Source organism: Rhinolophus sinicus, linkage group LG06, assembly GCF_036562045.2.
Source record: "Rhinolophus sinicus isolate RSC01 linkage group LG06, ASM3656204v1, whole genome shotgun sequence".
NCBI lineage: Eukaryota > Metazoa > Chordata > Mammalia > Chiroptera > Rhinolophidae > Rhinolophus > Rhinolophus sinicus.
In genome coordinates this window covers 8275855-8301676 of record NC_133756.1, presented here as the reverse complement: position 1 = coordinate 8301676, position 25822 = coordinate 8275855, and the positions used below count along the sequence as shown (strand labels likewise).

Below are 25822 nucleotides of genomic sequence, written 5' to 3'. Positions count from 1 at the left end.
TGCCCTCCAAGGCTGGACTGGCCCTGTGCACGCAGAGGGGCGGTCCCAGGCCATGGGCCAGGCTGAGCGGGGGCCTGGATGGACATCTGCCCTGTCCTTAGGGTAAACATGGCTCCCAGCAGGGACAGGAGCTGTGGGGGCTGCACTGAAGCAGCAGAGGGCTCGGCCCACTCCCCACCCCACCCCCACTCCACCCGAGGAGCGTGTCCTGAAGCCACATGTCCCCCCATAGCCGCACGTCCACCCCCACCCCAACTCCCACCCCCATGACAACACAGTGACCAGGCGACAGGGAGGGCTGGGGGCTTTATTGCTGTGACCACAGGTTTGACAGAGGGCAGGTCCCCGTGTCCCTCAGAGGGTCTTCATCGTAGCTCCTCTCGGCCCTGTCGGTGCCCTCACATGCTCAGGAGCAGGCCAGAGAAGCTGGAGCCGCTCTGGATGGTGAGGGCCGCCCCAGAGCCATTGTCCACGAAGACGGAGGCATACTGCCCAGCCTGCAGACACCCCACAGTGGACGTCACCACCCATAGGGCCCAGCCATCCATGGGCAGTATGTGGAGTGATGATGCCCCACCAGGTGGCACGTGCCCCAGGCTATGGGGGTCCCGGGTCCTGAGTGGCCACATGACCAGTGTCCATCCACTTGCTGGGCTGGGCAGTGTCCACGCCGAAGCTGGGAGGCCCAGGCTCCCTCCCAACCCGTCCAGCCCCTCCGGCCTCACCTGCAGCTGTAGCAGCCCCTGCACGGACACCGTGAAGACCCTGCCACTGCCGTCCAGGTCCGAGATGGTCTCCAGGGATCTGGACACAGTGCCGAGGTTGAGGGCACAGAAGATCCTTGGGCTTGGACCCCACCCCAGTGCTCAGGGCAGTCCTGTGTTTGGGGGTGCTTCTCCCCTCTCTGTGAGCAGGACGGTCCACACTCAGACACCCAGCCCCAGCACTAAGGGTAGCCCCAGGAGGGCCCACTCACGTGTGGCGATGGCACAGGGACTCGATGCAGACAAGCACCCGCACTGTGTCCCGGGCGCGTGGCCGTGACCTGCCCTGCAGTGCCCTGCGGTCTGTAGGGACAATGAGCTGCAGCAGCCTCGGGAAGGATAGAGCAGAAGCGGGGTGGGGCGGGGGGCTGCGGGTTGGGGAGATGCATGACAGGCCCCGTTCAGGCCCTCAGTGGAAACCAGGGCTGCAGCAGGAAGCACCTGGGACCTGAGATGTCGGGGCCCACCTGGGAGGCCCAGCCCCCACCCCCACATGCACCCTGACCTGGCCCCACTCACCCACGTGCAGGCTGGCTGAGAAGTGGAAGATGGCGGTCACTGGGGCTGTGAATCGGCCCGAAGCCAGGCTCAGGCCAGACCCCCGCAGGAAGGCACCCTGGGCAGTGGGCTGGAGGGATGGCAGGTGAGCAATGGGCTGTAGGGCCTGGGGGAGGCGCCTGTGACCAACAGCTCCCACCCCAAGCAGACAGGGGTAGGCAGGACAGAAGGCATGACCTGTGTGCCTGCGCCCACCGGGGCCTCTGGGCACAGGCCTCAGGGCCCAGGGGGTAGAAGAGGCCCTGAAGGCCCCCACAGTGGGGAGAGGCAGTCCTGCCGCCTGGTCACAGCAGTCCCCACCTTGCTGCAAGGTGGGGGTCTGGGCACACGGGACCCAGCCCTGACCCCTGGTGGCTGCCCCCCCAGGCCACCACTGCGTGTATGGGCTGGGTGCCCTCCGTGGTGGCTGTGGGCCTGCTCACCTGAGGGCCAACCCAGCAGGCTGCCCCCAGCAGTGCCCCAGAGACCCCGCCTCCCACACCCACTCACTGCCTGGAAGCCCTGTAGCTCCACCAGTGTCTTCTTGTCCACGAGCACCGGGCCCTTCAGCCGGCAGTGGAAGGCTTCAGCCACCAGCCGCCCACCCGTCCCCTCAGGCAGCAACGGGCCCCGCGGCCCCGAGAACCGACGCTCGGTGGCCTCTGTGGGGAAAAGGGTGGGGGCAGCAGCTTGGGGTCACCTGTAGGGCTTGGGGAGCCTCCTGAACCTCCAGGGGCAGTGGGGGCAGGCGCCTCACCTCTCAGCACCTCCTGAAACTGCCGAAGCAGGGTCTCCTGGGTGACTTCCGCACCAGGGGGTCCTGGGGGTCCAGGGGGGCCTGGGGGCCCTGGGGGGCCGGAGAGGCCTCGCTGGAGAGGCAGGAGGGTGTGAGGATCCCAGCGGGAGCCACAGCCACCCCTGCCCTGGGCTGAGACCCCGGGCTCACCAACTTCTTGTCCCGGCCTCGGCACCTCTTCTTCAAGGCCCCATCATCCGGTCTCCGGACAAAGTTCAGCCATGTCATGTGGGCGCCTGAGAACTCGGGTCCCGAGGCCTCGGGCGGCTGAAGGGCCAAGGGGTAGGGGCTAGTGTGCTGACCCAGGCCCCACTGGGGCCTCCCTGCTGCCCCCAAGGGAGAGCGGAGAAACTCAGGGCCCAGGGCACCATGGCAGTACTTGGGGCAGTCACAAGGGAGGTGACAGCAGGCCACCCTGGGGACTACAGACCAGGACCACAGGCAGGGCAACGGCTCGGGGCTTTTTGGAAGCCAGGCCTGATGTCCAGATGCATTGTTCTAGATGTCTGTTGGAGTGACCTGTCCCCTCCCACTGTGCAGTTCCCAAGAAGACAGGCACACCCATGTACACACAGGACCAGCCCGTGTCCCTCAGGGCTGGTCCTGGCTGAGGCGGGCAGTGGAGAGCATCTCAGGGAGTCCCGGAGCACTGGGCTAGGCTGGCGACAGGCAGGCACAGGTCCTGTGCTGTGCTGGCATCAGGTGTGCAAGCTGGCAGCCTCTGCACTCCGGCCAGCCCTGCTCCCCAGGCCACAGCCGGCCCGCCCCCTTGCTCTTGGAGGAAGGGCTGGGGCTGCAGAGCAGGGCTGCCTGAGAGCGTGCTCCCCTCCCCCAGCCCTCCAAGCACCCCAGCTACTACACACCAGGGAGGACCCGCCTGAGTCTGAGAAGGACATTCGTGCTCTTTAAGGGGGTGTGGGCTGGAGAGGAAGTCTGTGCTGGACTCAGACAGGAGCCCATACGACGGGCAGGAGCACAGCAAATACTGGCCTGGCTGGGCCAGAGCCACTGGCCGCTCCCAGAGAGCCGTTGCTGCAGGATAAGCTGAGGAGTCCTGGCTCAAGGTCCAGCCCTCAGCCCCAAATGCAGTGTGAGTGGAACCCCATGGCTGGCACAGCCCCCTTGCCAGGGAAGGCCAGGGCTCTTTCCCAGTGGATCAGGCAGGCCTCTGTCCTGGGGGGCTGGGATGGGTAGGTGAGCAGGGTGCCTCCCACCCCTGACCTGGGCCCTACCTAGGGAAGAGAGAGAAGTAAAAAATATGCAAAAGTCCCCTGATTTCTGACTGTTCCCCTGGCCACCACAGACCCTGGCTGCATGTGAGGGACCCAGGGGCTCCGGAGGCCCAGGTGCATGGGTGGCATCTGGAGGAGGAACAGGGGTGCTCACTTGTGGGGAGGGCCATCCTGGGGCATGTCACAGGGCCTGGGGCACCCCCACTGAGGCCTCAACCTGGACAGAGCTTCCCCTGTCTGTCTCCAGAGGGGCAGGCCTGGGCAGGGTGGGCCAGCAGGCAGGGCAGGAAACAGTCACCAAAGAGCCCTCCCTGGGCCACAGCCCAATCTTGACTGGCTGGCGGGGCCCAAGGACTCAGTATCCTCAGCCTGCCCATCTGGAAAATGGGGCCTAGGGCTCCAGTGGGCCGCGTGGGCTGAGAGCAGCCAGGCTGGCCGCCTGGGAGACGCCCTTGGGCTGCAGGAGGCCAGGATCAAAGGCATGAGGGCTGGTGGCGGGGAAAAGGGGGGGAACCTGCCCTGGCAACCTCCATTCTCCTCCCAATCCTGCAACCCCTGGGGTCAGCTCTAAGAACCCTCATGAGATTCTCAGCCAAAGAGGGCAGAGATTTGGAACTGAGGCAAGTGTGGGAGGGTCTCAGAGGACCCAGGGCAGGCTGCAGCCAGAGGGACTCCTAGGACAGAAGCACATCCCATGCCAGAGGCCACAGGGGCTGCTGGCCACACAGCACTGGGTGATGGTGAGGACCTCCAGGAAGCACAGGATCCAAGCCACCTGCCTCTCCAACCGCGGGAGTGGTACTGCCACTCAGGTTCCCAACTGCGCAGCCACCCCTTCTAAATAAGCAATTACGGCTAATGGCACCTAAGGCTTCAGAGGGTTCAGTGTAACTGGGCTCCGAAGCCTCTCCCCTCCCCCAACTCCTCTCGGGGCAAGCGGGGGTGGGGGGGGGGCAGGCGGTGTGTGTGTGTGTATGTGGGGGGGATCCTGTCTGCAGCGGATCCTGCCCAAAGCCCCACCCCACCAAGATGGGAATGGTGCCTGGAGAGCCCAGAAGGGCAGAGCCTGGGGGTGAGAGGATGGCGCCCTGTGAGTCCAAGCCCCCACGTGCGCCCCATCCACGTACCTTGGGGGAGCCAGACAGGCCCTCGCTGTTGGCCACTGTGGTGTTGGGGGACTCGGTGCGCTGGCCCGGCTGCCGCGGCCTTTTGGGCTCCCGCCGGGCCCCGACGCCCCCGAGGAGCACGAGGTACGGCCAGAGGAAGGCCACGGTCACAGCCCAGGCCCAGCGCATGGCGGCCGGCGGCTCCGACCTCCGCTGCAGCTCAGCCCTGCACGCAGGTGCGCCCGCGCGCGCTCATGGGGGCCACGCAGCCGGCGCTCAGAGTCCCCGCGCAGAGGCACGACCCCGGGGGACGACTGGCTGCTGCTGACGCATGTCTGCGCGGGACGAGCAGCGGCTCGACGGGCAACACCACGGGCGGAGGGCGCAGACGGCGCGAGAGACGCGCTCCTGTCCCTGCGGGTCAGGACTGTGCCGGCCTCCCCTGGCGCGTGCAGTGCCCTCGCCGACGGCGCCGCCGCCAAATAAACCCTCCCCTCCGCCCCGAAGCTGGCGGCCTCCAAGGGGGAGGGCTCACATGGACGATCCGTCAGCTGGCTCTCAGGCTGGCCCGGGGGCGTGGACGGGGGCGGGCACCCCCACTGACCAGCGTCTCCGTACTCGTGCTAAGGAGCCAAGTGGCTGCGGCGGTGCTGCACCTCCTTAGGCCCTCCCACAGGCTTTGGAAACAACACCTCTTTCAGCCCGCACCTCTTTCCAGGAGGACGACCCACCCTGGGAACCACTAACACGGATTGGCCCCGCCCCCCAGCCGAGCCCCAGCCCCTTCACGGTGATGGCCCAGGAGCCCTCAGGGTGGGGATACTCCACCAGGGGCCCACAGCCCATCAGCCCCTTCCTATCACCCACCTCACTCAGGCTCTCCTGCACATTCCCCAGACCCCTTGGCAGGACCCCCTACCCCAGGGTCCTGGTGGTGCCTGAAAGCCTGGCAGCTGACCCACTAGGCTCCCAGCTTTGTACTGACCTTGATGGTCCTGGGTACCACTCCTGCAGCCGGCAAGGGAGGGACTGGTTGACCTCTGAGCGAGGGCTGCCCTAGAGTCCTTCTGCCCCCTCTTCTGGGGGCACAGGGCCAACCCTTATTGCCTGAGGGGCTGCCCTCACCCAGCCAGGCCTCTTGGATTCCTGCCGTCCTGAGCCAGCAGGGGGATGGAAGACGAGTCCCTGGGCCCGTCCCCTGGGAGGTCAGTGCCTGCGCCCCAGGTGGCTGTGCTGGGCCAAAAGAGCTCTTTTCCCTCACAGCCCTCTGGCCCCAGGAGAGAGACCAAAATTTCTCCCTCCAGCTGGACCTGAGCAACAGTGGGCAGGCAGGTCCCCAGGGAGAGTTGAGGTCCTTCCTTAACTCCTTCCAGGCTGCAGGAAGTAGGACGGCTGGGGCCAGTTCACGTTGACAGGCCCTGCGGACTCAGTCCCTGCACGGTGGGCACCCAGGTGGGGAACCTGAGCCTGGACCCCGGCTGCCAGCTGTCCCTTGGCTGGTATGGACCAAGGCTAAGAATGGTCAGAGCCATGGCTGGCCCCTAAAGCAGCCGCTGCTTACAGTGCAGCCTCGAGTAAGGTGGGGCGCAGTGGTCCCGGTGGACAGCACAGAAGAGCCCTGCTGACCCTCTTTCATGTCCAGACACCCCAGCCAAGCACAAGACGCCAGCCCAGGCTATGTCCATGGTCGGCTCCAGGCAGAGCTGAGCCAGAGGCAAGCTGGCGGGGCAGATTTGAGCACCCACCCAGGGGCACTCGTCCTCCATCCTGGCTCAGGCGCAAGTGGTCACCTCCAGAGACAACGCGCCTGTTCTGGTGACCGACCGCTGAGCTTGCTGTTGAAGCCTGGGTCGTGAGGAGGGCCACACTGCAGAGACCCCCTTTTTGCCCCGCCTGGCTGGAACCCTAGATGTGACCTGCGCCAAGCACCAGGTCAGGAAAGGTGGCCCAGACACTCCAAGGTGCCAGATCCCTCCTCAGAGGCTGGGCACCTGCCTTTGTCACCTGCATTCTGGTGGCCCCGTCCTTCAAGGAAGCCTGAGAATGTGCCAGTAGAGATGCTGGCATTGCACCAGCTGTGACTGACTGCTGTGGGGACAGTGCCAACTGTGCCAGCCTCCAGCAGTCCTATGGCAGATGGCCTCTGCACCTGGACAGAGGAGCCACATGGCAATGGCAGGAGGCTGGGCCTCAAATAGTTCCAACCCCACCCAAACCTTGGGTCCTGCTCGTCCCCAGACCCCTTCCCAAGCAAGAAAGTACATGTGTCTCAGCCAGGCCATGCTCTGTGGTGACACTGCCCCCTCAAGCTTGGGGCTGGTGGGGCGGGTTCCACAGGTTCCAGTGTCCACATGACAGGTGCCCCTCCCCCCATTTCCTGAGGGTCCTTCTGGGGCCCACCTCCCCTGGGGAGCACTGGAGCCACCTGGAAAAGGACTGGAGGGAGCCTGCTAAGTTGTCCACACCTTCTTGCCACAGCTACCAACTGTGGGGGGGCTCAGGCCAGTGGTTTCTTCACCCACCCAGCCCACAACCCAGACACTGGACACCCGACTCGCTGGGGCAGGGCCGGGCCATGGAGCCATGGGCACAGCCTCAGACCAAGGCCTCTTGGCATGAAAGCCTCAGTTTCAGGCCTGGGGGACCTTTTTGGGGAGGAATGCAAGAAGTCCTTTATCCTAGACCACCCTCCACACCAAGGATTGCGTCACACGTGTCCACTGGACATCAACTTTATCTGGGGCTTTGCTCTCTTGAAGACAGATTTTGCAACCGACCTGGATGCATCCGTCCAAGGGGGGTTCTAAGGATGCCCAGTCGCCCTCCATCAGGGGCTGTGACCCCCGAGGGAGAGCAGCAAGGCCACAGTGGGGCAGCGGGCCCATTGGCCTCCAGGTAAAGACTACACAGCACCCATCTGCCCCCACTGCTGACTCTGGGCTTTAAATGCTGAACATTTAAATGCAGAACAGAAGTAACACGTTAAGTCAGCGGCGTTTGCTAGACATTCTGCCTCCCATGAGCCTCAGCAAACACTGAGTGTGTGGAGCAGACACTGGTGGCCAGCACGGCGTGGCACCACCACCAGGGTCCACTGTCGGTATCAGGACACCGCCTCTGCTGCAGACACGGCAGCCTGCCCACGGGCTAACCTGGGCGCTGGGCATAGGGCCCAGGTGGACATGCATTTATGCCAACACAGACTCAAACAGCACAAAATTTAGGAACAAAGATATAATGAAAGATTTTTTTCACAAGAGTGGATTAAATACATACAAGTGGTAAATTATAGGGCAATTTTAAATAAATTGATCAAAAAAACAGAAAAAATCAAAGATGTGAAAATGCATGGCTGCACTTCAGTTTTCCTGCTGCCCTCTGGAGTGAGGTCAGTGTCATCCGGTGGTTCTCACAGGTGAATTCAGCAAACAGACGTAGAGCGGGACGGTGTCAGCAATCCAAAACCGAGAGCCTCCTGCCGCCCACCCCTGAACTTGGCCGTGTCCTCCCAATACAGCCTTTCCCTGGTGATGCCCAGCTCCGTGTCACCTTCTAGGAAGGGCTGGCAGCTGGCACGGATCCGCTGGAAAAAGGAACACATAAGCCTACCTTGAGGATCAACCCAAGGTTTGCACCAGGTACAACGGAAGCTTCAAAGTGCACAGAAACTGCCTGTCGGATGGGGACCCCCCCTCGGGGACTGCTAGGGAGGCTCCAGCCTCCACCAGCGCAGGAGGGGGCCCCAGGAGCCTGGTGGGGAGGGGAGGCCCTGTAGGTGAGAGAGGCTGGGCGGCTCCCTGAGGAGAAGGACGACACCTTGTGGTCAGAGAGGGCAGACTCCTACCTCCGACCTCAGCAAGGCAAGGAGTGATTTCCTGGGAGCCCGCTGCTCCACTCCAGGCCAACAGGCATTAACATGCCAGAGCCGAACCCCGTCCATGGCCTTCCCTGGCCAGCCCGCCCCGGCCCCGGGCCCCACCGCCAGGGCCTCGCCCACACGGCCGAGCACAGCCCTGGGACCGGCTCCTGCCTGGCGGGTCGGAGCTCCGTGGGACTAAGAACGCACACAGAGTACTTGTGGGCATCGAGTTCTGTATTTGTAAGTGACCAAATCTAATAAAATGAAAAACGGGTTTACTAAACAGGTCCAAGAGACGATACAGGAGAGAAGCTCTAACCACAGCACGAGGCCCTCCTCCTGGACACCCGAGCTCCATGGCCCCGACAGACCCCAGACGAGAACAGGGGCTCGCGATCTCGCGGCTGCTCCAAATCCAAACCACACACTCTGGCTTTTGTTTTCCTCTTAAAGGTTTTTAAAAAGCGAACCCCCCGAGTCAGGCGGGTCCACCCTGCGCTCGGCGGCACGGCCAGCCAGTGGCAAGGCTCGGGCCAGCGTCCCCGTTGGCGACCACGTGTGCCGGCGGTGGCGTGCGGCTCACTCCTGAGCTATGCTCCTCAGCACGTACTTGACCGTGTAGGCGAAGGCCGCAAAGCCAACTATGACAAACAAGTTCGCCAGCGCGCCGCCCAGGAGTCCGTGGTGCCGGTTGGCCTGCTGCAGGCCCGCGAGGTGTGGCCCCGCCCCCGGCGCGTGCGCGTTGAGGCGCTGGAGCCCGTTCTGGCCGTGGTGCGCAGCCCCGTCGGGAACCACGTCTGGGAGCGGAAGAGCCTGGGGTCTGCTGTTGAGTTCATCCTGTGCTTTCTGTTTCTGTTTGATTTCCTACGAGAACAATAGCGAGAAACAAGGGTTGGTCTAAACAAACCCAGGGGGGTCCTGCCATCCCACCATGGAGCCCTGCGAGGTCGCAATCTCTGACACCCGCCTGCCCTCGCAGGTGGGCGCTGCTGTGACCGGTTTACAGATGTGGGGGCCAAGTGACTGGCCAGAATCACCACACCTGCACCTCGCGGGCCGGGGACAAAGCCAGGTTCCAATGACCCTGAATGGCTGTGGCCCTGACCTGCCTGTGGCCCAGCCTCCCCCGCTCCCAGCCACCAAGACCAGGGAACATTCCAGTTCCTCGCAGCAGGGCCTCCCGCCAGCTCCATGCCCTGCTGGGGACAGGCCCAGGCCCCGCTTTCCTGGACCCTAGAATGTGTGCGGGGACAGGTGACCCTCGGTGCCCAGGGACACCGGGCACAAACATTTTCTCTTTGGAAAAAAATGGCTCTGAGAGTTTCTGACCCAGGGAAGCAAAACTGCCCGCCAACTTTCTTACCTCTGCGACGTCAGGAAACAATTCACAAAAGACTTTGTCTTTTAAATTAAACACTAAACTCTGTGCAGCCAGTTGTCTCTTCTGGGAAGAAAGAGAAGGGAAAGAGTAGCCCAATCAAAGGCTAATTCCAATTATTTAAAATTCTAAAAGCAGATTATTTTATAGTCAAGGGCTGCTGCTGTCTTCACAGCGTTGGATGCACTCGATAAGCTGGTCTTCACAACAAGCTCATTTAGTCATATAAAGACTTATTTATCTTTCCACTATCATCAGTTAATGATCATAAACCTGATTCCTACTTAAATAATAGGAAAATGACAGCCGATTAACAGGGCAGACACCCTCACAGAATGGAGGGGCTGCGGTGCTGCCCACCCTTCCCAAGGAGAATTGGGCTCCCAGGGCCCAGGGTCTCTCCAGGGGCCCCTGGGGAGTAGGGACATGGGCGGGAGCCCCCCCCAACATGCAAACGATGCTCTGCACCCCTCACCGTGAAGTCTGACGTCTCTATGCTGCCCAGAGTGGGGCCCTTCTCCACCATGAAGCTCAGGAGTCCGGTCAGGATGGTAGACACGGACCAGGCCGGGTTCCACGTGTCTGGGTGGAAATCCGTGATGGAAAGACACAGCCTGCACACAAAAAAGGGACCACTCACCAGAGCACACGCTCGTCGGGACCACACTCACTCTGCAGGAGCAGTGCCAAGCCTTACCTCGTGTTGCACTTGAATCTTCCATTGGGAGTGATCATATAAATACTAGGAGGTTTGAAAGGAAACTCTCTGGGGAAAATCAGCTTTCCATGGTAATAGCCACCTGTATCCAAACAGAAAGAGCGGTGTTGTGGTCCAGCGCAGCGCCCCTGGTCCCCACCCCAGTCCCCAGCCTCCACCTCAGTGCCTACTGGCTGACCGACCCTGGAATGCACACATCTTGCTGCGGTCTCACGGGGGCTCAGGGCCACACCCTGGGAGCAGCCCCCTGCCCCCATGGCTATGCATGCCCCTCACCCAGAGCACAGCGTCAGAGAAGCTGCAAGGGCTCCTCACCACCCCTCAACCACCGGGAAGCATGTCAGCTGAGGTCACTCCTGTTCCAGATCCTCCCTCTCCCGCACCACCCACTTCGCCTTCTCCACCAAACTACACCAGCAGTGAGCAAACCTGCCACCATTTCTCCCACCTGAAAAAACAACAGGAAACAAAACTGAATCCACAGCTATCCAGTTCCTGCCGCCTGCTCCCTCATCATGCACAACCACGGGAGCCCCGTCCGTAGCTGCTATGCTCGCCTATCACCTGACAAGCCTCTTGCTGCTACCATGGTCCCTCAAACCTGACCTCGAGGTCACCAGACACCCCCACTGGGGAGTCTGACCACATGTCAGGCCTCACGACCACTCCTGACCCTGTCTCCTTGAAGACCCACTCTGCTTGGCTCCCCTTCCTGTCCTGACCACCTGCATGCACTTCTGGGGTCTCACCTGGCCTGGGGAGTACCTGATTACTGTCCAGCTGGCCCCTCCACCTGGACCACTCTCCAAACTCCAGGCCCAGATACTGACCGTCTGGGTGACACTGCCCCAAAAAAGGCCCAAGAATTCCTGCTATTTCACACAAACAGCGACTCCATCCTTAGCTGTTCAGACTAAACTCTGGGCGCCCCTGCCCCTCATCACACCTGCTCCTTCGGCAGACCCTGTTGGCCCCACGATCCAACGCTTCGGATGACCTCGCTGGCCTCACTGCTTCCATCCCCGCCCGCTTAGTTCAAGGTCCCACCAACCTGCCCCACTCGAGGCCTCACAGCCTGGCTCTGAGGGCAGGCCCTGCGGGCTAGCTGGAAATGCAGAGCCCCAGGCCCACCCCAGACTGGCTGAGCTGAGCAGGGTGTGTGTGCACATATACAGCGAGGCTTGAGGAGTGCTGACCTGTCCTCCCCCCAGCACCCAGGAGTGGTACTGCCTCCAGGACTGGGACATACCAGTCCCCAGTCGCCATGGGGCTCCGCACCAACGCCACTCTTAGGTGAGGCCTGCCACTACCTCCCATGGCTGCAGTGCCCCAGTGGGAGGCGAACACTACCAATGGCAGACAGAGCAGTGCCCAGTCATTAAGAAAAGGCCCAATGGAAAATGCAGGAGACTCAAGTGGCGCCACCCTGTGACTCAGTGCCCATCAGGGAGGGGCCTGAAGCCAGGGCAGTGCCTGGGAACTCCGCGGAGGGTGTGGGGGTGCCGACTGGCTGAGTGTGGGCCCGCAGGGGACTCAATACACTGACCCACGGTCCAGCCTCTCCTGCACACCCAGAAACGCACACCAGCACACCAGAACCCCGCCAGACGGAAGGTCCTCAGAGGCAGGGCCCGGGCGAGGCCCCAGCGCACCCTGGGGTCCGTGCAGGAATGGGTGGAGGGGACCCTCCAGGAAGCAAATTCAAGGGGAGACAGCACGCTGCGACACACACAGGTAGCTATTTACGTCAAACCTCAGACATATGAAGATGTGCACTTCACTCTGCAGAGAGGACATTCTGGGGGAAGCCATGTTTGAGGGCAGACCTGGGAGGTGTCACCCCGAGCAGGCGGGGGTGCTGGGAGGGCGGGTCCTCACCCAGAGGTCAAAGGGCAGCTGAGTGCTCCTGAGCTAGTGGGTGTGGGAGTCCCTGTGCAGGCAGCCCCTCCCCTTCAAGTTAAGTGTCCGAGCCCCAGGCATGGCCCACCCTGGGGACGGAAGGGAGGCCTGTGCGGGCCACAGGGCCCTTCCCCCACGGAGCTGTGGTCCAATGCCCGGCAGCCACAGCCCTATCCTGCTGTCCTGCAGAAACACAAGTCTTGACCTCAGGCCCAGTGGCTCCTCCCACTCTGTTCTCTATAAAAACTATTAACTATTCTAGGTCCTTTGCCTTTCCATGTAAATTTCAGGATAAAAAGTTTAGAATAAGAAAGTTTAGAATAAGATTGTGTGTGTCTATGAAAAACTTTGTGAGGGTTTTGATTGATAAAAACCACAGCTCAGGGACCAGCCCGGTGGCTCAGGCGATTAGAGCTCCATGCACCTAACTCCGAAGGCTGCTGGTTCGATTCCCACATGGGCCAGTGGGCTCTCAACCACAAGGTTGCTGGTTAGACTCCTCGAGTCCCTGCAAGGGATGGTGGGCAGCACCCCCTGCAACTAAAATTGAACATGGCATCTTGAGCTGAGCTGCCGCTGAGCCCCCGGATGGCTCAGTTGGTTGGAGCGCATCCTCTCAACCACAAGGCTGCCAGTTAGACTCCCACAAGGGATGGTGGGCTGTGCCCCCTGCAACTAGCAACGGCAACTGGACCTGGAGCTGAGCTGCGCCCTCCACAACTAAGATTGAAAGGACAACAACTTGACTTGAAAAAAGGCCTGGAAGTACACACTGTTCCCCAATAAAGTCCTGTTCCCCTTCCCCAATAAAAACAACACAAAACAAAAAAAACCCACAGGTCAATTTAGGGAGCATTCTTTGGCAACACCTGCGTCCCAGGAAGCCACCTGGGAACTGTTGGGACCAGCGGGGCCCAGAGCAAGGACACAGCCAGATGGCCATGGACAGCGGGAAGGGTCAGACGCAGGAGCCAGAGGGCGAGGGAGGGAACAGCCCACACAGGCCCCGTCAGGCCAAGCACCTCCCCCGCCTGGCAGGTGCGGCCACTCAGAGGGGTCCCTTGGAGACCCTGTTGAGAGCAGCCAGCAGGAGTCAGCCCTGAGCTGAGGAGCAGGGGCACAGGCAGTGTGGGGAGCAGCAGGAAAGCTTCTGGTCTCTGAAGGGACTCTTCACTGGGAGGATCCGAGGGCCTGACCCAGCAGAGAAATACACAGGATGGGACAGAAAAAAACATTGAGTGACAGCGTTGGGTCTGGAAAGGGAGGCCTTATTCCCCAGGCGGGAGACAGGGCAGGCCAGCAGGGGCCGGGGGACATGGGGTGTCCTGCAGGCCCAGCCCCCGCGCACCTGCACTCGGGGCTGCCCTCCTCTCTCCCTGCCGCCTCCACCCCGTCCAGGCGCCGGGCTCATTTCTGCCAGCAACAGTCCTGGCTCGTCTTGGAGGTGGGGGTCTGTACAAAATTAATCAATGTTCACTCTGTATTTGGAAAATACTAAAACCACAAAGAACAAACATAAAAGCCAGGCACAATCAACACCACGAGGGAGAACACTGCCCATTCCTGGTCCCCATTCTTTAGTTTGTTGAAAACATCCGCATCTAACATCCGCATCTTAATACGATCTGCGCTCCCTTCTGAAGCCTGTCCTTGCACATTTCTAGGAAACCAGCCCACACAAAGCCATCTCAAGTTGGTACCCTGCTGCTGGGCATTCGGCGGCCCCCGTGTGACGGCCCCCGTGTGACGTTCTAGTGACACGCCCACCCTATAGATCTGCTCTGCACCCATGTTTCCCGGGACAGATCCTCCCAGAACAGGGACCCCAGGCCACAGGAGTCTGGTGAGGCTAGTGACACATCTGCCAAACCACCTTCGAGAGAGCTGAACCTTCCTCATTCCCAACTACCCACAACTCTCCTCTGAAGTCCGGCAGTGGCTCTCAAACTTTCTCCTCTACAGCAGGACTTTTCCAGTAAAATCTTATGCAAAACCCCCACGCACTGCTCCAGACACCTGGAGTCAGGACTGTGGCTAGACTAAAGGCACTGCCCACCTGGCCATGGCTTGCCCGGCCACGGCTACTTCTCCACCAAGGCTGACGCCTGGCTCCCCACAGGCCCAGGAGCTTGCTGACTGCTCCAAGGTCACTCTGTAAACGACACCAGACGACCGTAGGTGGCATCACCAATCTGGCGTCAGCAGCAGTTAGGAGTGGGGAGGTCCCCGCTGACCCAGGGCAGGTCCTGTGGCTTCCCAAAGCCTCAGTACCCTGCCCCACCGAGGACTGGGCATAGAGAGTGTACTCGACCCACACACCTTTCTTCCTGAGACAACACCCATGCCGGCCTGAGGAAGCAGCAGGAGAACCCAGCGTGTTTTACTGCCTATGGGCTCTGAATGCGCTGACATTACACTTGGCGGGACTCACAGATGGTCCCTGGGGCACACGAGCAAAAGCACTCTGAGCGAGCACCTCCAGGACATAGAGGAAAGCAGCATGCGGGCCAGGGAAGAACAATCTGACGAATGTACACCCACGTGAGAGGTGTGCACAGGCCAGGCCTGCTGAGGGTACAGGATCTCAGGGCAGACTTACCTTCATAAGGGGTCATCTCAGGGCCTCGGACCACATAGTGCCTGAGGGAGAGAGGAGAGTTAGCTGGCTCTGGGGGTGGGTGGCGCGCTCTCCCACCTGAGTCACTGCAGGGCCCAGCCAAAGCCAGACATTCACACACTCGATGCGCAGACTTAAGGTCAGGGTCAGTTCCTCCTGCCGCAGAGGCTTGAGTCCCCTGTCGCAGGGTCTCAGAAGCCTACCCTCTAAGTTTTCCACAAGCCCCTTTGTCACCACGAAACAATACGCAAATTAACACTCTCTAACCATTAACGTCAACTGAAAATTGAAAAAACTTTCATTTCACAAGCTGTCCTTGACATTTTGTATTTTTCAGTGTGCCCAAATACGATGCAGTAGACTAGATGGCGGGCAGCAGGTGACACGAAATGGCTGTCCCCAGCGTCGAAATCCAGGGCCCAGGAGTCCGCAAGCTGGGACAGGAGCAGCAGTGCCCATGAAACTCTCTCGCCACACCGTCAAAGGCTTCGGCTCACGTCAATGGATCCAGGCTTACGGGTTCCACACAGAAAGGCAGAGGAGGAAGCAGAAACGCCAGGCCAGACGCAACCGTGCCCTGTGATGCCCCTCCCAACAACTCTCTCCAGGGCACAATGACACCATTTTAACACGTCGGCCGACTGCCGACACCTGCGGTCTGCCGGCTGATATGATTTACTCCCAAAACATGCTGTGACCCTCTGTCAGCTGAGCAGGAACAGCCCCGCAGCCAAGCACGGACACACCCGGAACGTGGCCTTAATGTCACTGCTCCAATTCCGGTGCCAATCTGAGGTCGCTGGGAAGGGACAGTGGGCGCGTGTTCCGAGCGCCCAGCAGCGCTGGGGGCGCAGAATGAGGCCAGGCAGCACACAGGCCTTCTCTGCTCTATGGGGGCAGAGCTCACACATGGGACCTGACACTGTCTGGGGGCCGCACATGCTCAGAGTGTAGACTTCTGCAGGTGCCAGGCAGAGGTGCCCCCATGACCCGCCCCCGCTGCGGGTGCTGGGTCTCTAGCGGGCTGGGGGCGGGAGGGAGAGCATCTCTCACATGGTCCCAGGCAAGTCCTGGGAGTCTGCAGGGATGGGGGCCTTGCTGGTCTCCCTGGGCCTCTGCCCCCTGCGCCTTTTCCCTTCGCTGGTTTTGCTGTCTTTTCACCGTAATAAACCTTGGCAGTGGGTCCTCCCAGCAAATCACTGAGTCTGGAGATCCCAACTCACATGAGGGAAGGGGTCCCCCACACAATAAGGATGCCCCTATGACTGCTGTGGAACCCGTCCCGCCATCTGCCAACTACATCCTGGGGCCACACTTGGTTTTTGCCGGCTCGCTCACACGCCAAGGCCCACCTCACTCTGGAGCCCTCGCCCACCTATAGGCATCAGCCGTCGTCTGCAAGCCAAGGACAGTGCTCCCTGAACAGCTGTCCAACCTGCAAAATGCTTCTGTTTAACTCGGCTAAATCTCTCTCCTAAATCTCTCAGCTAAATCTTTCAAAAAACTGCAAGTACTTTTTATGATAAAAACATAAACTATGGGCCGGCCCGGTGGCTCAGGCGGTTAGAGCTCCACGCTCCTAACTCCAAAGGCTGCCAGTTCGATTTCCACATGGGCCAGTGGGCTCTCAACCAAAAGGATGCCAGTTCAACTCCTCGACTCCCGCAAGGAATGGTGGGCTGCGTCCCCTGCAACTAAGATTGAACACGGCACCTTGAGCTGAGCTGCCGCTGAGCTCCCAGATGGCTTGGTTGGTTGGAGCGCGTCCTCTCAACCACAAGGTTGCTGGTTTGACTTCCGCAAGGGATGGTGGGCAGCGCCCCCTGCAACTAGCAACGGCAAGTGGACCTGGAGCTGAGCTGCGCCCTCCACAACTACGATTAAAAGGACAACAACTTGACTTGGAAAAAATCCTGGAAGTATACACTATTTCCCACTAAAATCTTAAAAAACAAAAAAACATAAACTACCCTTTAAACAAAGAAAATTTTCTTCCTAACGTCAGCCCTGCCCGGGATTCCTCACAGAACCCCAGCAAGCCTGGTGAGGGCAGCCCCTCTGTAGCGGCCTGGAGCCCTCACCACCCTTTAACTCGTGGGAGTGTCTATGACGCCAACGTTTGTGGCACAGGTGCTCTCGTGTCAGCCAGACGGTTGCCTGGCAGTGGCCGGGCCAGTGCCCAGAGCTGGAGCACCGGGACCTGTCCGCACTGCCATGGACTGTCCAAGGCAGGGCAGCTACTTCAGTGCCAAGACGCAGAGAAGGAGAGTCCAGAATTGCAGCTTCCTCTCAACTGCTGGGAGGCCCCCCCAGACGCAGTCCTTCCCCAGGAAGGACTCGTTCCAGCCCCAGCGGGCGGGGATCAAGGACCCGTCATGTCCCTGGCCGCCGCCCATTATGAAGACAACAGAGCGTCTGCAGGCCTCACGGCTACTGACTCCTGAGTCGGCTGCAGGCACCTTTCCCAGTGGCCACCCCGCCAGGACAGCAGCGGGCTGGCACCAGGCAGTGCAGGCGTGGACTTGGACAGGGCCTTACCACTCCAGAATGTTGGACGGGAGGGGCTCAGCACAGATGTAAGGCACGGGGTCTTTTTTGATGCGCAGGTAGTCCTGCTTCAGCCGCTGGGTCGCTGTTGTGGGGGCCCTCTTACTGCTGCTGCTGCTCATCTGTTGGAAACAAACACTGACGTTCACAAGGGGCCAAAGACATGCCATCGCCACTCCTCCCGAGAGCGCCTGTGGCCGTCACCCATGCACATTTCACCCCAGCACACAGAGCTGGGGCCGTCCTGACTCACCCTCTCACTACGACCCCGCAGGCCTTGCAGGCTCTCCTCTGCCATTTGTCCTGCTGTGACCTTCACTTATGCAACATCAGGGGCAAAGATTTTCTTAAAAGGCTGATTCTAATTCCAAACAGTCCCAGGTGGAGGTACATGAAGCCTGGACCTGACTGCCTAACTCTACTTAGTAACATCGCAGCGAGGGGCTGCTCACAGCATGGAATTCAGGGTGCACCCCCAACCAGCTCCTGTCAAGGCCAGTTACCCAATTCCTGGCACATTTCCCACTGGGCACGGTGGGTGGAAGGGGCAGGGCAGCCGAGAAAGAACATCTCTCTGAGACGAGAAAGACGGGGCCCGTGAGACTCAGACCATGTGCTGGCAGAGGGGAAAGGAGACCTTCCCCTCTTCCGAGAGGAGGCGTAAGAAAGCACGCTATGCCTGGGGAACAGCACTGGGTCACTGTCAGGCACCGATGCAGTGAATGGTGACTACCATGCTGGCCGGGCAGGCAGGGCCAGGCCGCCGCAGCGCTCCAGAAGGGCCTCAGGCCCAACTGAAGGCACAGCAGACCTTGGGTCTGAAAGGTCACTCTGGCGGTTCAGCACAGGATGGATGCAGCAGCATGGGACAGACGGGATGGTGCAGGACAGCACCGAAGGCTGGGGACCAGGAGTGAAGCCATGGCTCATTCAAGACGAGAGACATGGCCTGGATCGGGGGCCCTAGGACACCTCAGCTGCACTCCAGAGGCGGAGGGGGGTTGGTGGTGGGGGAGACAGGGCTCCCCACTCTCACAGGCTCCAGAACAGCTCCAAGTGCATCTGTTTTATATGCTGAGTTTCTCATAATCATTATAAGGTGCAACGGTAAGAAGGTTGTGCAGCTAAAAAGAAAGTGTGAAAGCCACGGGTGTAAAAGATGCAGAGACAGGACCCGCAGGGAGTGCAGGGTGAAGGGGAGGCAGCAGCATCCAGACCACACGGTGGCAGACTGGAGATGGGCAGTGAAGAGGGAGCCATGCCCAGGCCCCTCACCCCCACGCCTCCAGCACTCGGCCACTCAGTGTGCCCCAGCACAGGACGGCAGTGGCCAGGCTCTCCACCGCACCCCTGTCTGTACAAACAGGAAGTCACCTCTGCCGCGGGCCTAGGGACAGCCATGGACCCGCTCTTTCCTTCCCTCAGCCCCTGCTCCCACCTCAGCTCAACAGAGGGCTCTGGGGACCCCTGCCCCCTTTGCCTAGCTGCATTCTCCTCAGAGCACCATCCCCACCAGACCTAACCAGGGGCTGCTGTGTGTATATACTGCGCCCCACCCCTCAGGCCTGCAGAGTGGGACTCAGCCAGGGACCCACAGGGGTCATCCTGCGCACCCATCGCCCACCTCTGCTTCTCACTCTGGGGTCCCTAAACCTCGGGGTTCCGGTTCCCGCCTCCTTCCCATTCCCAACGCAAGGCCGCGTCACTTTTCCCATCAACCACAACAGCGTCCCTCCCCATCTTAGTGGCTCCTGTACGCTTAAGTCACATTAATTTTCTCAACGCAGGTCTAATCACAGCCCTTCAAGACTCCCCCACAGCCAGGCAAATAACCGTCAACACCTCCCACCTACCCCTACAAAGCAGCGCCAGCCAGCTTTCCTAGTGCCCGACTGCCAAGGCCCCTTCTCGTGCTAACTGCATGGCGGCCTCCCAGCCCTGTGCCCACTGGCCCTTCTCGACCTAGGTCGAAGGCCAAGCCCCACAAAAGCCTCCCTGATTTCCTAGCCAGAGGCCTCCACACAGTCCTTCACTGGCCTCCCAGAGACCCAGCAGACACCACCCGAGAGCCACAGCAGGAGCAGGCTACACACCAGCCGGGGAAGGGAGTGCCTCTGAGCGCCTTCCCTGGGACGCCAAATGGGCCAGGTGGCTCACCTTGAACCAACACCTGGTAACAAACAGCAACAATCCAAAAGCTGAGCCACTACAGGACTTGTTCTGTTTCTTTTAAATGTTCACCTAAAGTTAACACTGCCACATGCACAACAATTCTCTGGGTAATTCAAACGCAACTGTCTGAACTCAGCTAAGTGGCTGGGTTGGATGCTTAAGGCAGATTAATGGACAGCCACACAAAACAAACTAGACTGCGGCTGGGCAGTCACAAACTTCTCTTATCGTCACTTCCAAAGCCAAATTATTAAAATCATACTTACGCTTCAACCACTCAGCTCATAAGAAGGACAGGGCTCCCTAACAACCCTCCTTTGCCTCACTCAGAACAGTGCGCTCATGACTCCCCCAAGGGATTTCAGGTGCGACCGCCTCTAGTGTATAGCGCCTACACACGTGTGCCTCAGGTTCCCTCCAAACCAAGTACCCACAGCGGAGCACGGAAGGCGTGTCACAACAAAGGAAAGAGAGTGTAGACATTAATAAAGACACAGTATGGGTAAAAAACATTTAAATACCCAAAAGCTGAAGGAAAGTAGCCTGAACCAGCATCGCAGGACACAAGCCCCTTCGGTCTCATGTTGAGACAGACCTGTCCGCCTGGCATCCGTTCACCGGTTCCCTTTCTCTCCGGACAGCTCTCCGCTCCGTGTACGTGCAGTTCAGGTGATGGTGTGGCATGAGACCTTCGCCTGACCGCCCAGCTGGGCACGTGACACACCCATGCCCAGGACTTTCACAGAAGTCTCCCCCTTCTCCACCAGGATTGCTTCATGGGCTGGATGGAAGCCCAGGGCTGATGGAGGCAGCCCCACCACCACTCACGCACCTGCCTGAGAACAGAGCGGCCACCAAGGTGTGCACTGCCCAGCCGAGATCCACCGTCCCCGAAATCTACACACTGGACTTTTCAATCAAGTGAGACCCTCAAGTTCCTTTCTGCTGAAGCTAGATTACACCAAGTCTCACCCCTTCGGAACGAACAGAAGTGGTGTGTGCCTTTACACCCCTGTCAGCTCTATTCCCAGGAGCGGAAGAGGCCTTACCTCTCTCTAGCCGTTTTGGGCCAGGGCCCGGCAAGTGGTTGGGCACTGTATCTGCACTAAGACCGGCTACGTGGCATTAACTGAACAAGAAACTGGAAGTTTACACTTGGCCATAGGCTGAGACCATGCAGGTCGTCAGCAGATGTGGGGAGTGAAGCCCGCAGATGAGGGGCTTGCTGGGGCCCAGGTCCCTCTCCGGCCGGCGGGCGGCGGAATCACCAGACTACGGCTTCCCACTCTTGCCGCCTGATTTTTCTACTATCCCCCCAAGGAGCATAATCCCAAGCACACCATTTCCTGTCGGGACGGAGACAGCAGTTTGGGGCTCTACCTGTTCAGAGGTGAGGCGGCGCAGGCTGCACGGTACCACCCCCCTCCAACACGGACTCCCAGGGTACATTTACAAACCAAGACCTTTGCCGGCACGTCCTGGAGGTGCCCCCAAGTGTGCCACTAACAGGAGGCCCTCCCGCAAGAGGCACACCGTGTGGCCAACCAAACGCCCAAACGGCCGCAGGACCACCCCGGCCCGGAGCCCGGGACGCTCCGCCGTAACCGACCTCGGGTTCCGCGCTCGGAAGCTCCGGGCCGGCCCCGCTCCCCCTGCCCTCCGCTGGGGCCGGCTCCGGCTGGGCGGACGCGCGGCCGAGGCCCTGGCATAAGGCCGCGACGCGAACTTACCTCTCCCCGTCGCCGCGCGTGGGCCGCCGCCGCGCTCAGGCTCGCCGTGGTCGAGGCCGGAGCAGGGAGCGGAGAGAGGGGCCCGTGCCGAAGAGCAGCACCGCCCCGGGACAGAGCGCACCGCACCGCCGCAGCGCCGCCGCCGCTGCCGCCTCAGCTTCCAAGATGGCCGCTCGAGAGGCGGGACCATCCTCGCTTCCGATTCCGATTCCGGTGCGCGGCTCGCTGGGACGGGCGCTCTAGGCGGCCAGGCGGACCTCGCCAGCATCTCGCTGCTTTGCCCCGCCCCGCGAGATGGGGACTGTCGGCGCGTGCGCACTGGCGGGCAGACCAGCGGGCCACTTCCCTGGACCCCCTCGGCGTCCGTGGTCAGGCCTCTACTCTTTTCCCGGGCATCCATCAGCCATATCCCTGTCCGGCGGGCAGCCCCGGGGATCCCGGACCCCCCTTACCCGCTACACTCCCCTCCCCACGACTCTGGGCTAAGGGGCGTCTGGCCAAGAGAGCGACGCACCATTCCGGGGAAGACAGACCAGTTAAAGGGTGACCCCGGGGGAGCGTGTATGAGCCCCTCTCTGCGTTCACTGGAAACCCCGACTTTCCCACCAGCCACCTTCCAAAGTATCGTCCCAGTCCGGCTGGGGGCCCAGTTCTTGTGCCCACTTCACAGGAGCGGCAGGCACTCGAGGTCCCCTCCCATCACTGAGCGAACCTGTCCAAGGCCCCTGAGAGTCAAGTACTGGGCCGCTGGCTTTGTCTGGCCACCAGTGAGGCGTGGGGACTGTGAGCCCTGCCTGAACCTGTGTCAGGTGGGATCACTTGTGGGCAAGCGTGCCCAGCCCCTGCCCATGGGGAGAGCCATTCTCATAAAAATAGTTCCATTGTTTCCCTACCAAATTTTCCACCCAGCCCATGAATGGGGTCATTATGCACCAGTGGACACTGCATTGAGGCTCCCTTTCGGCTCCCACGGTCCCCTCCCTGGCCCTGGGGGAGGGGGAGGCAGAGCTTGGCCACCCCGCCAAGCAAGGGGGACTGAAGAAGGCAAGTGGGGCGGCTGGGGTCCCAGAGGGGAGGGTATTGTTCCCCGATAGCAGAGGCCTGGAGCTGATGCTCTTCACCTTACATCTGCTGTGGGGAATGTCGGAGGGACGTGAAGATGGCAGGGGGGGTGGGACAGCCATGCACGCCTGGAGGGCCAGCACACTGTCCACCACCCTCCCTAAAGAGGCAGCCCAGTCGGGGGCTGGGGTGTCCCCCACAGGTTGTGTAGGGGGTGATGCTGCCTATGGATATGAGGGGGGCAGTGGCCATCGGCCTGCACAGAGCCAGAGGAGCCATCACTGTGCAGCAGAGCTAGCTGGGGTCCAAAGCCCGACCGCTCAGCTTCCACCACAAGCCTGCCTGCCTCTCAGAATAGGCTAGCTGGCCACATGACAATTGACGGTGGACACCAAGCACGGATAGGTCTAGCTATGGCCACTGGCAGAGGGCAGATGGACAGCCAGGCTCACCCGGGGCGCCTCAGACAGGATCTGACTGGCTGCTGCAGGGCTGGCCTGGGGCCCTGGACGGAACCCAGGAGTGCACCCCACTCAGGCCCCTGCCAGGCCGGTCAGCCCACAGGAACCCAGGCTGCTTCCGCTCCCTGCTCATCATCCCTGCTGTCCTTCCTTCTGAGAAGGCTGGTGTTCCCCTGCACTCTGCCTCCTGCCACCACACTCAGGTGACATCTCAGCCTCTTGCCTTCCCTCCTCCAACCCCTCCTCCCAGAGCTGCACGGCGGGCCCAGCTGTTTTTAGTTGTGGAAAGTCGGAAGGGCGGGCACCTGGGGGGTCAAGCACAGCTGTGTCCAACACACACCCACTCACACCTGCAGAGCGGTGATAGTCGGGGCTGGGGTCTCGGCTGACAGAAGCCCTCTTCTGACTCAATTTGTGTCTGTGTAAAGTGGGGGTGCCAGCTTCCGTGGGGACATCTCAATGGGAAGGCTGCCGAGGGAAGCTCAGCTCAGAACTCTAAGTCTCACTGCCGCCACCCCCAGCCTCCTGCTCACCAAACACCCCTGTCACACCCTGAGGGAGAAGATACCTGACACAGCTATGTATGGCCAGGCAGTCCTGCCGAGACCCCATGGCCCTCAAACCACCAGCCTCACATACTCGTGTGCTGCCTTCCGGTCAGCAAGACCCAAGCTGCCTAGCTATGTGGCCACAGAGCTGCTTGTCTCAGCAGTTAGGACGGGAGTGGGCAGCTAGGCTGGTGGCAGGTTGTCACGCGGGGGACCCTGCTCGCTGCGCCATCTGTCATGCGGGGAGGCCTGCGGGGTCTCTGCTCCCGCTCCCCACCCAAGAACGCAGGATATGGCGAGGCCAAAAAGGAACACCCACGGAGCCATAGATGGGGGAGCCATACCACTATATTCTCTCTGGCGGCACTACACTCTCACTGGAGGCCGGATCCACACTGTCCGCAAACCGCCATCCACGCTTGCCAGCCCAGCCGCCATCTCCTTGCTAGCCCCCATTTTTTCTCTCTTCCTCCTCTCTCCTCCGTAGCCGCAGCAGTTATATTAGCGGCTAATTGGCTAACTGGCTACAGCTGACGGCCAATCAGCCACAGCTGACGGCCATCTACTACCCGAGCCAGCACTCCTCCACGTAAGTCCGAGAGCCTGTAAACTACTTTCTGGGGCTCTGTCCCCACACAGGTGGTGACCGGAACCTTCTCAAACCCCAAAGCTGCCCTCAGAAGGGACTTCTGCCACCAAGCACGGTGGATGGCCATGCTGCAGGAAGGGGACAATGCCATCCACTTCTGAGCACCTTGGATGAGGGGCCCACCCTCTGTGTCATAGGAGCTGCCAGGAAACCAAAAAGGGTTAGAACCAGGGTGCTTCCCCAACCGATACCTGCTGCCCCCTCCCCAGGGCAGGACCGAAAGGCCAAAGTCACATCTGACCAGTGAGGACCCTCTGGCCAAGGCACAAAAGAGCCAGATTGGAGACGACGAGGAGGAAGTGTGCACACACCCACCCCTTCCAGCCGGAGATACCTGGCTGGACGCTGAATCCTACAGAAGCCTGCCGCACAGCTGCAATCTCACTCTACCGGCCCCAGTCCGCTGGAGGCATCTCTGGGATCCCCCGCTGTGGTGGCCAGAGCCCCTGCCTGACAGTCGTCAGTTGTTGGGGGAGGTGGGAGGCTGTACAATGGCACCAAAGAGCCCACACTCACCTCGGGCAGGGACACCAGATGGGCCGACCCCGAGGCCCAGGGAGGGTGACCCACTAGGTGGGCCCATGCCCACTAGGAAGCCCACAGACCCAGACATCACACCTGTTGCACCAGAAACCCCCCAGGCCAACTCTTTGCTGGCCCCGAGGGTGGGGACGCCCACAGGAGAGGAAGCTGAGCCTAGGTGGATCCCATAAAATGCCAGGCATCTGTGGTCTCCAGGTTACCCCAGCCTGGAAGCGGAAGTTTTGATAGCCCAGCCTCCATGGAGGCCACCACTCAAAGGCTCAGTGGGGCTGTGCTCAGCAGGGTGCGGCCAGCTGTGCCTGCCTGACCTTCTCTCAGGCCTTATCATGTTCTGTCCACAGCCATCGAGTGACCACATGGGCTCACATTTTGCTAGGAGCTGAGGATGCCCTGTACTGACCCAGCTGGACTTCCTACTCCTCTGGGGCCCGCAGGGCCTGGTGAGGCAGGTGAAGGGGACAAGCCAGGAAAGTCCGGGGGCTGCTGGCCGCACTGCCACTGGACACAGTCTCTGCGTCCTGGTAAGGCAGCTGGAGGCCTCCTCTGCCCTCTGAAAGACAGGCTCTATGTGACCTCCTCCCCTCCCCAGGGGCCCAGACGTGGGTGTGGACCCAGGCACTGACCCTTGGCCCCCAGTGTCTTCTGCTGGCACCCTGGCAGTCCTTGCGGCATTTCCCTAAAAGGTAAGGAGGGTATGTGTCTTCTCCTAGACCAGCTCTGATGAGTCCCACACGGCATGGGTCATCGCAGGCCAGCCCCTGCCCCTAGCCAGGACTTCTGCTCCCTGCAAGCTGCCCTTGGCTGGCCAAGACCCTTTAGCCAGACCTGGGTGGTCCCTGAGGCTGGGCTCTCCAGCCCCTTTCCAGGAGGCTCACTTTGCAACCTCTGTGATGCTGGGAGACGCAGATTGCTCAGGTTCTAATCACCCAGAGTGCCTGGGGCCTTCCTGTTCTGCCTAGAGGCCTCCCCTAGGGCAGAGGAAAATTGCTCAGGGGTGGCAGGCCAGCGATACCCCAGGCCTGTGCTGAGTCTGGGGACTCTGATGCTGACTGGGGAGGGGATTCTGCACACCGGTAACAGCAACTGGTCTCATTTCTGAGCCTCGAGCGTGAAAAGGCACCTCAGCCCTGTTTTGTACTTAAGGAAATGGGCTCAGAGACGTTGAGTAATTTTGGAAAGGTCACAGCCAGCGAGTGACAGAGCC

The 25822-nt window shown here is 60.7% G+C and overlaps 2 protein-coding genes across 6 annotated transcripts; both read right to left on the bottom strand.

The window, feature by feature from the left end:
• Window positions 1-293: 293 nt before the first annotated feature.
• Window positions 294-5068, bottom strand: C1QTNF12 (C1q and TNF related 12). Its single transcript, XM_074334332.1, has 8 exons — window positions 4457-5068; window positions 2248-2364; window positions 2059-2170; window positions 1812-1963; window positions 1284-1392; window positions 977-1067; window positions 726-804; window positions 294-497 (listed from the first exon to the last, which is right to left on the bottom strand). The coding sequence occupies exons 1-8, from the start codon at window positions 4622-4624 to the stop codon at window positions 399-401; spliced, it is 927 nt and encodes a 308-aa protein (XP_074190433.1). The 5' UTR covers window positions 4625-5068; the 3' UTR covers window positions 294-398.
• A 2586-nt stretch (window positions 5069-7654) lies between these two features.
• UBE2J2 (ubiquitin conjugating enzyme E2 J2) lies at window positions 7655-23887 on the bottom strand. 5 transcript variants are annotated; one of them, XM_019712141.2, is made up of 8 exons: window positions 21356-21546; window positions 17445-17575; window positions 14889-14929; window positions 10370-10472; window positions 10148-10286; window positions 9658-9738; window positions 8905-9158; window positions 7655-8018 (listed from the first exon to the last, which is right to left on the bottom strand). In XM_019712141.2, exons 2-8 carry the CDS (start codon window positions 17573-17575, stop codon window positions 7988-7990), a joined length of 780 nt encoding a protein of 259 aa, XP_019567700.1. In that variant the 5' UTR covers window positions 21356-21546; the 3' UTR covers window positions 7655-7987. The 5 variants fall into 5 exon arrangements, with proteins under 5 accessions (XP_019567700.1, XP_074190430.1, XP_019567699.1 ...); XM_074334329.1 differs by lacking the exon at window positions 21356-21546 and adding an exon at window positions 23771-23887 and having other exon boundaries at window positions 7655-9158; XM_019712140.2 differs by having other exon boundaries at window positions 7655-9158; window positions 21356-21545.
• Window positions 23888-25822: the final 1935 nt, after the last annotated feature.

Bases quoted from the DNA above. Each gene is read 5' to 3' on its own strand.
- C1QTNF12 (XM_074334332.1), bottom strand. From the start codon at position 4,624: ATGCGCTGGGCCTGGGCTGTGACCGTGGCCTTCCTCTGGCCGTACCTC. The intron at 2,365-4,456 runs GTACGTGGATGG...TTGGCCCTTCAG, and splicing joins GCCTGTCTGGCTCCCCCAAG to CCGCCCGAGGCCTCGGGACC. The intron at 2,171-2,247 runs GTGAGCCCGGGG...CTGCCTCTCCAG, and splicing joins GAGGCCGGGACAAGAAGTTG to CGAGGCCTCTCCGGCCCCCC.
- UBE2J2 (XM_074334329.1), bottom strand. From the start codon at position 17,575: ATGAGCAGCAGCAGCAGTAAGAGGGCCCCCACAACAGCGACCCAGCGG. The intron at 14,930-17,444 runs GTAAGGCCCTGT...TCTCTCCCTCAG, and splicing joins CCGTCCAACATTCTGGAGTG to GCACTATGTGGTCCGAGGCC. The intron at 10,473-14,888 runs GTAAGTCTGCCC...GTTTGGATACAG, and splicing joins TGAGATGACCCCTTATGAAG to GTGGCTATTACCATGGAAAG.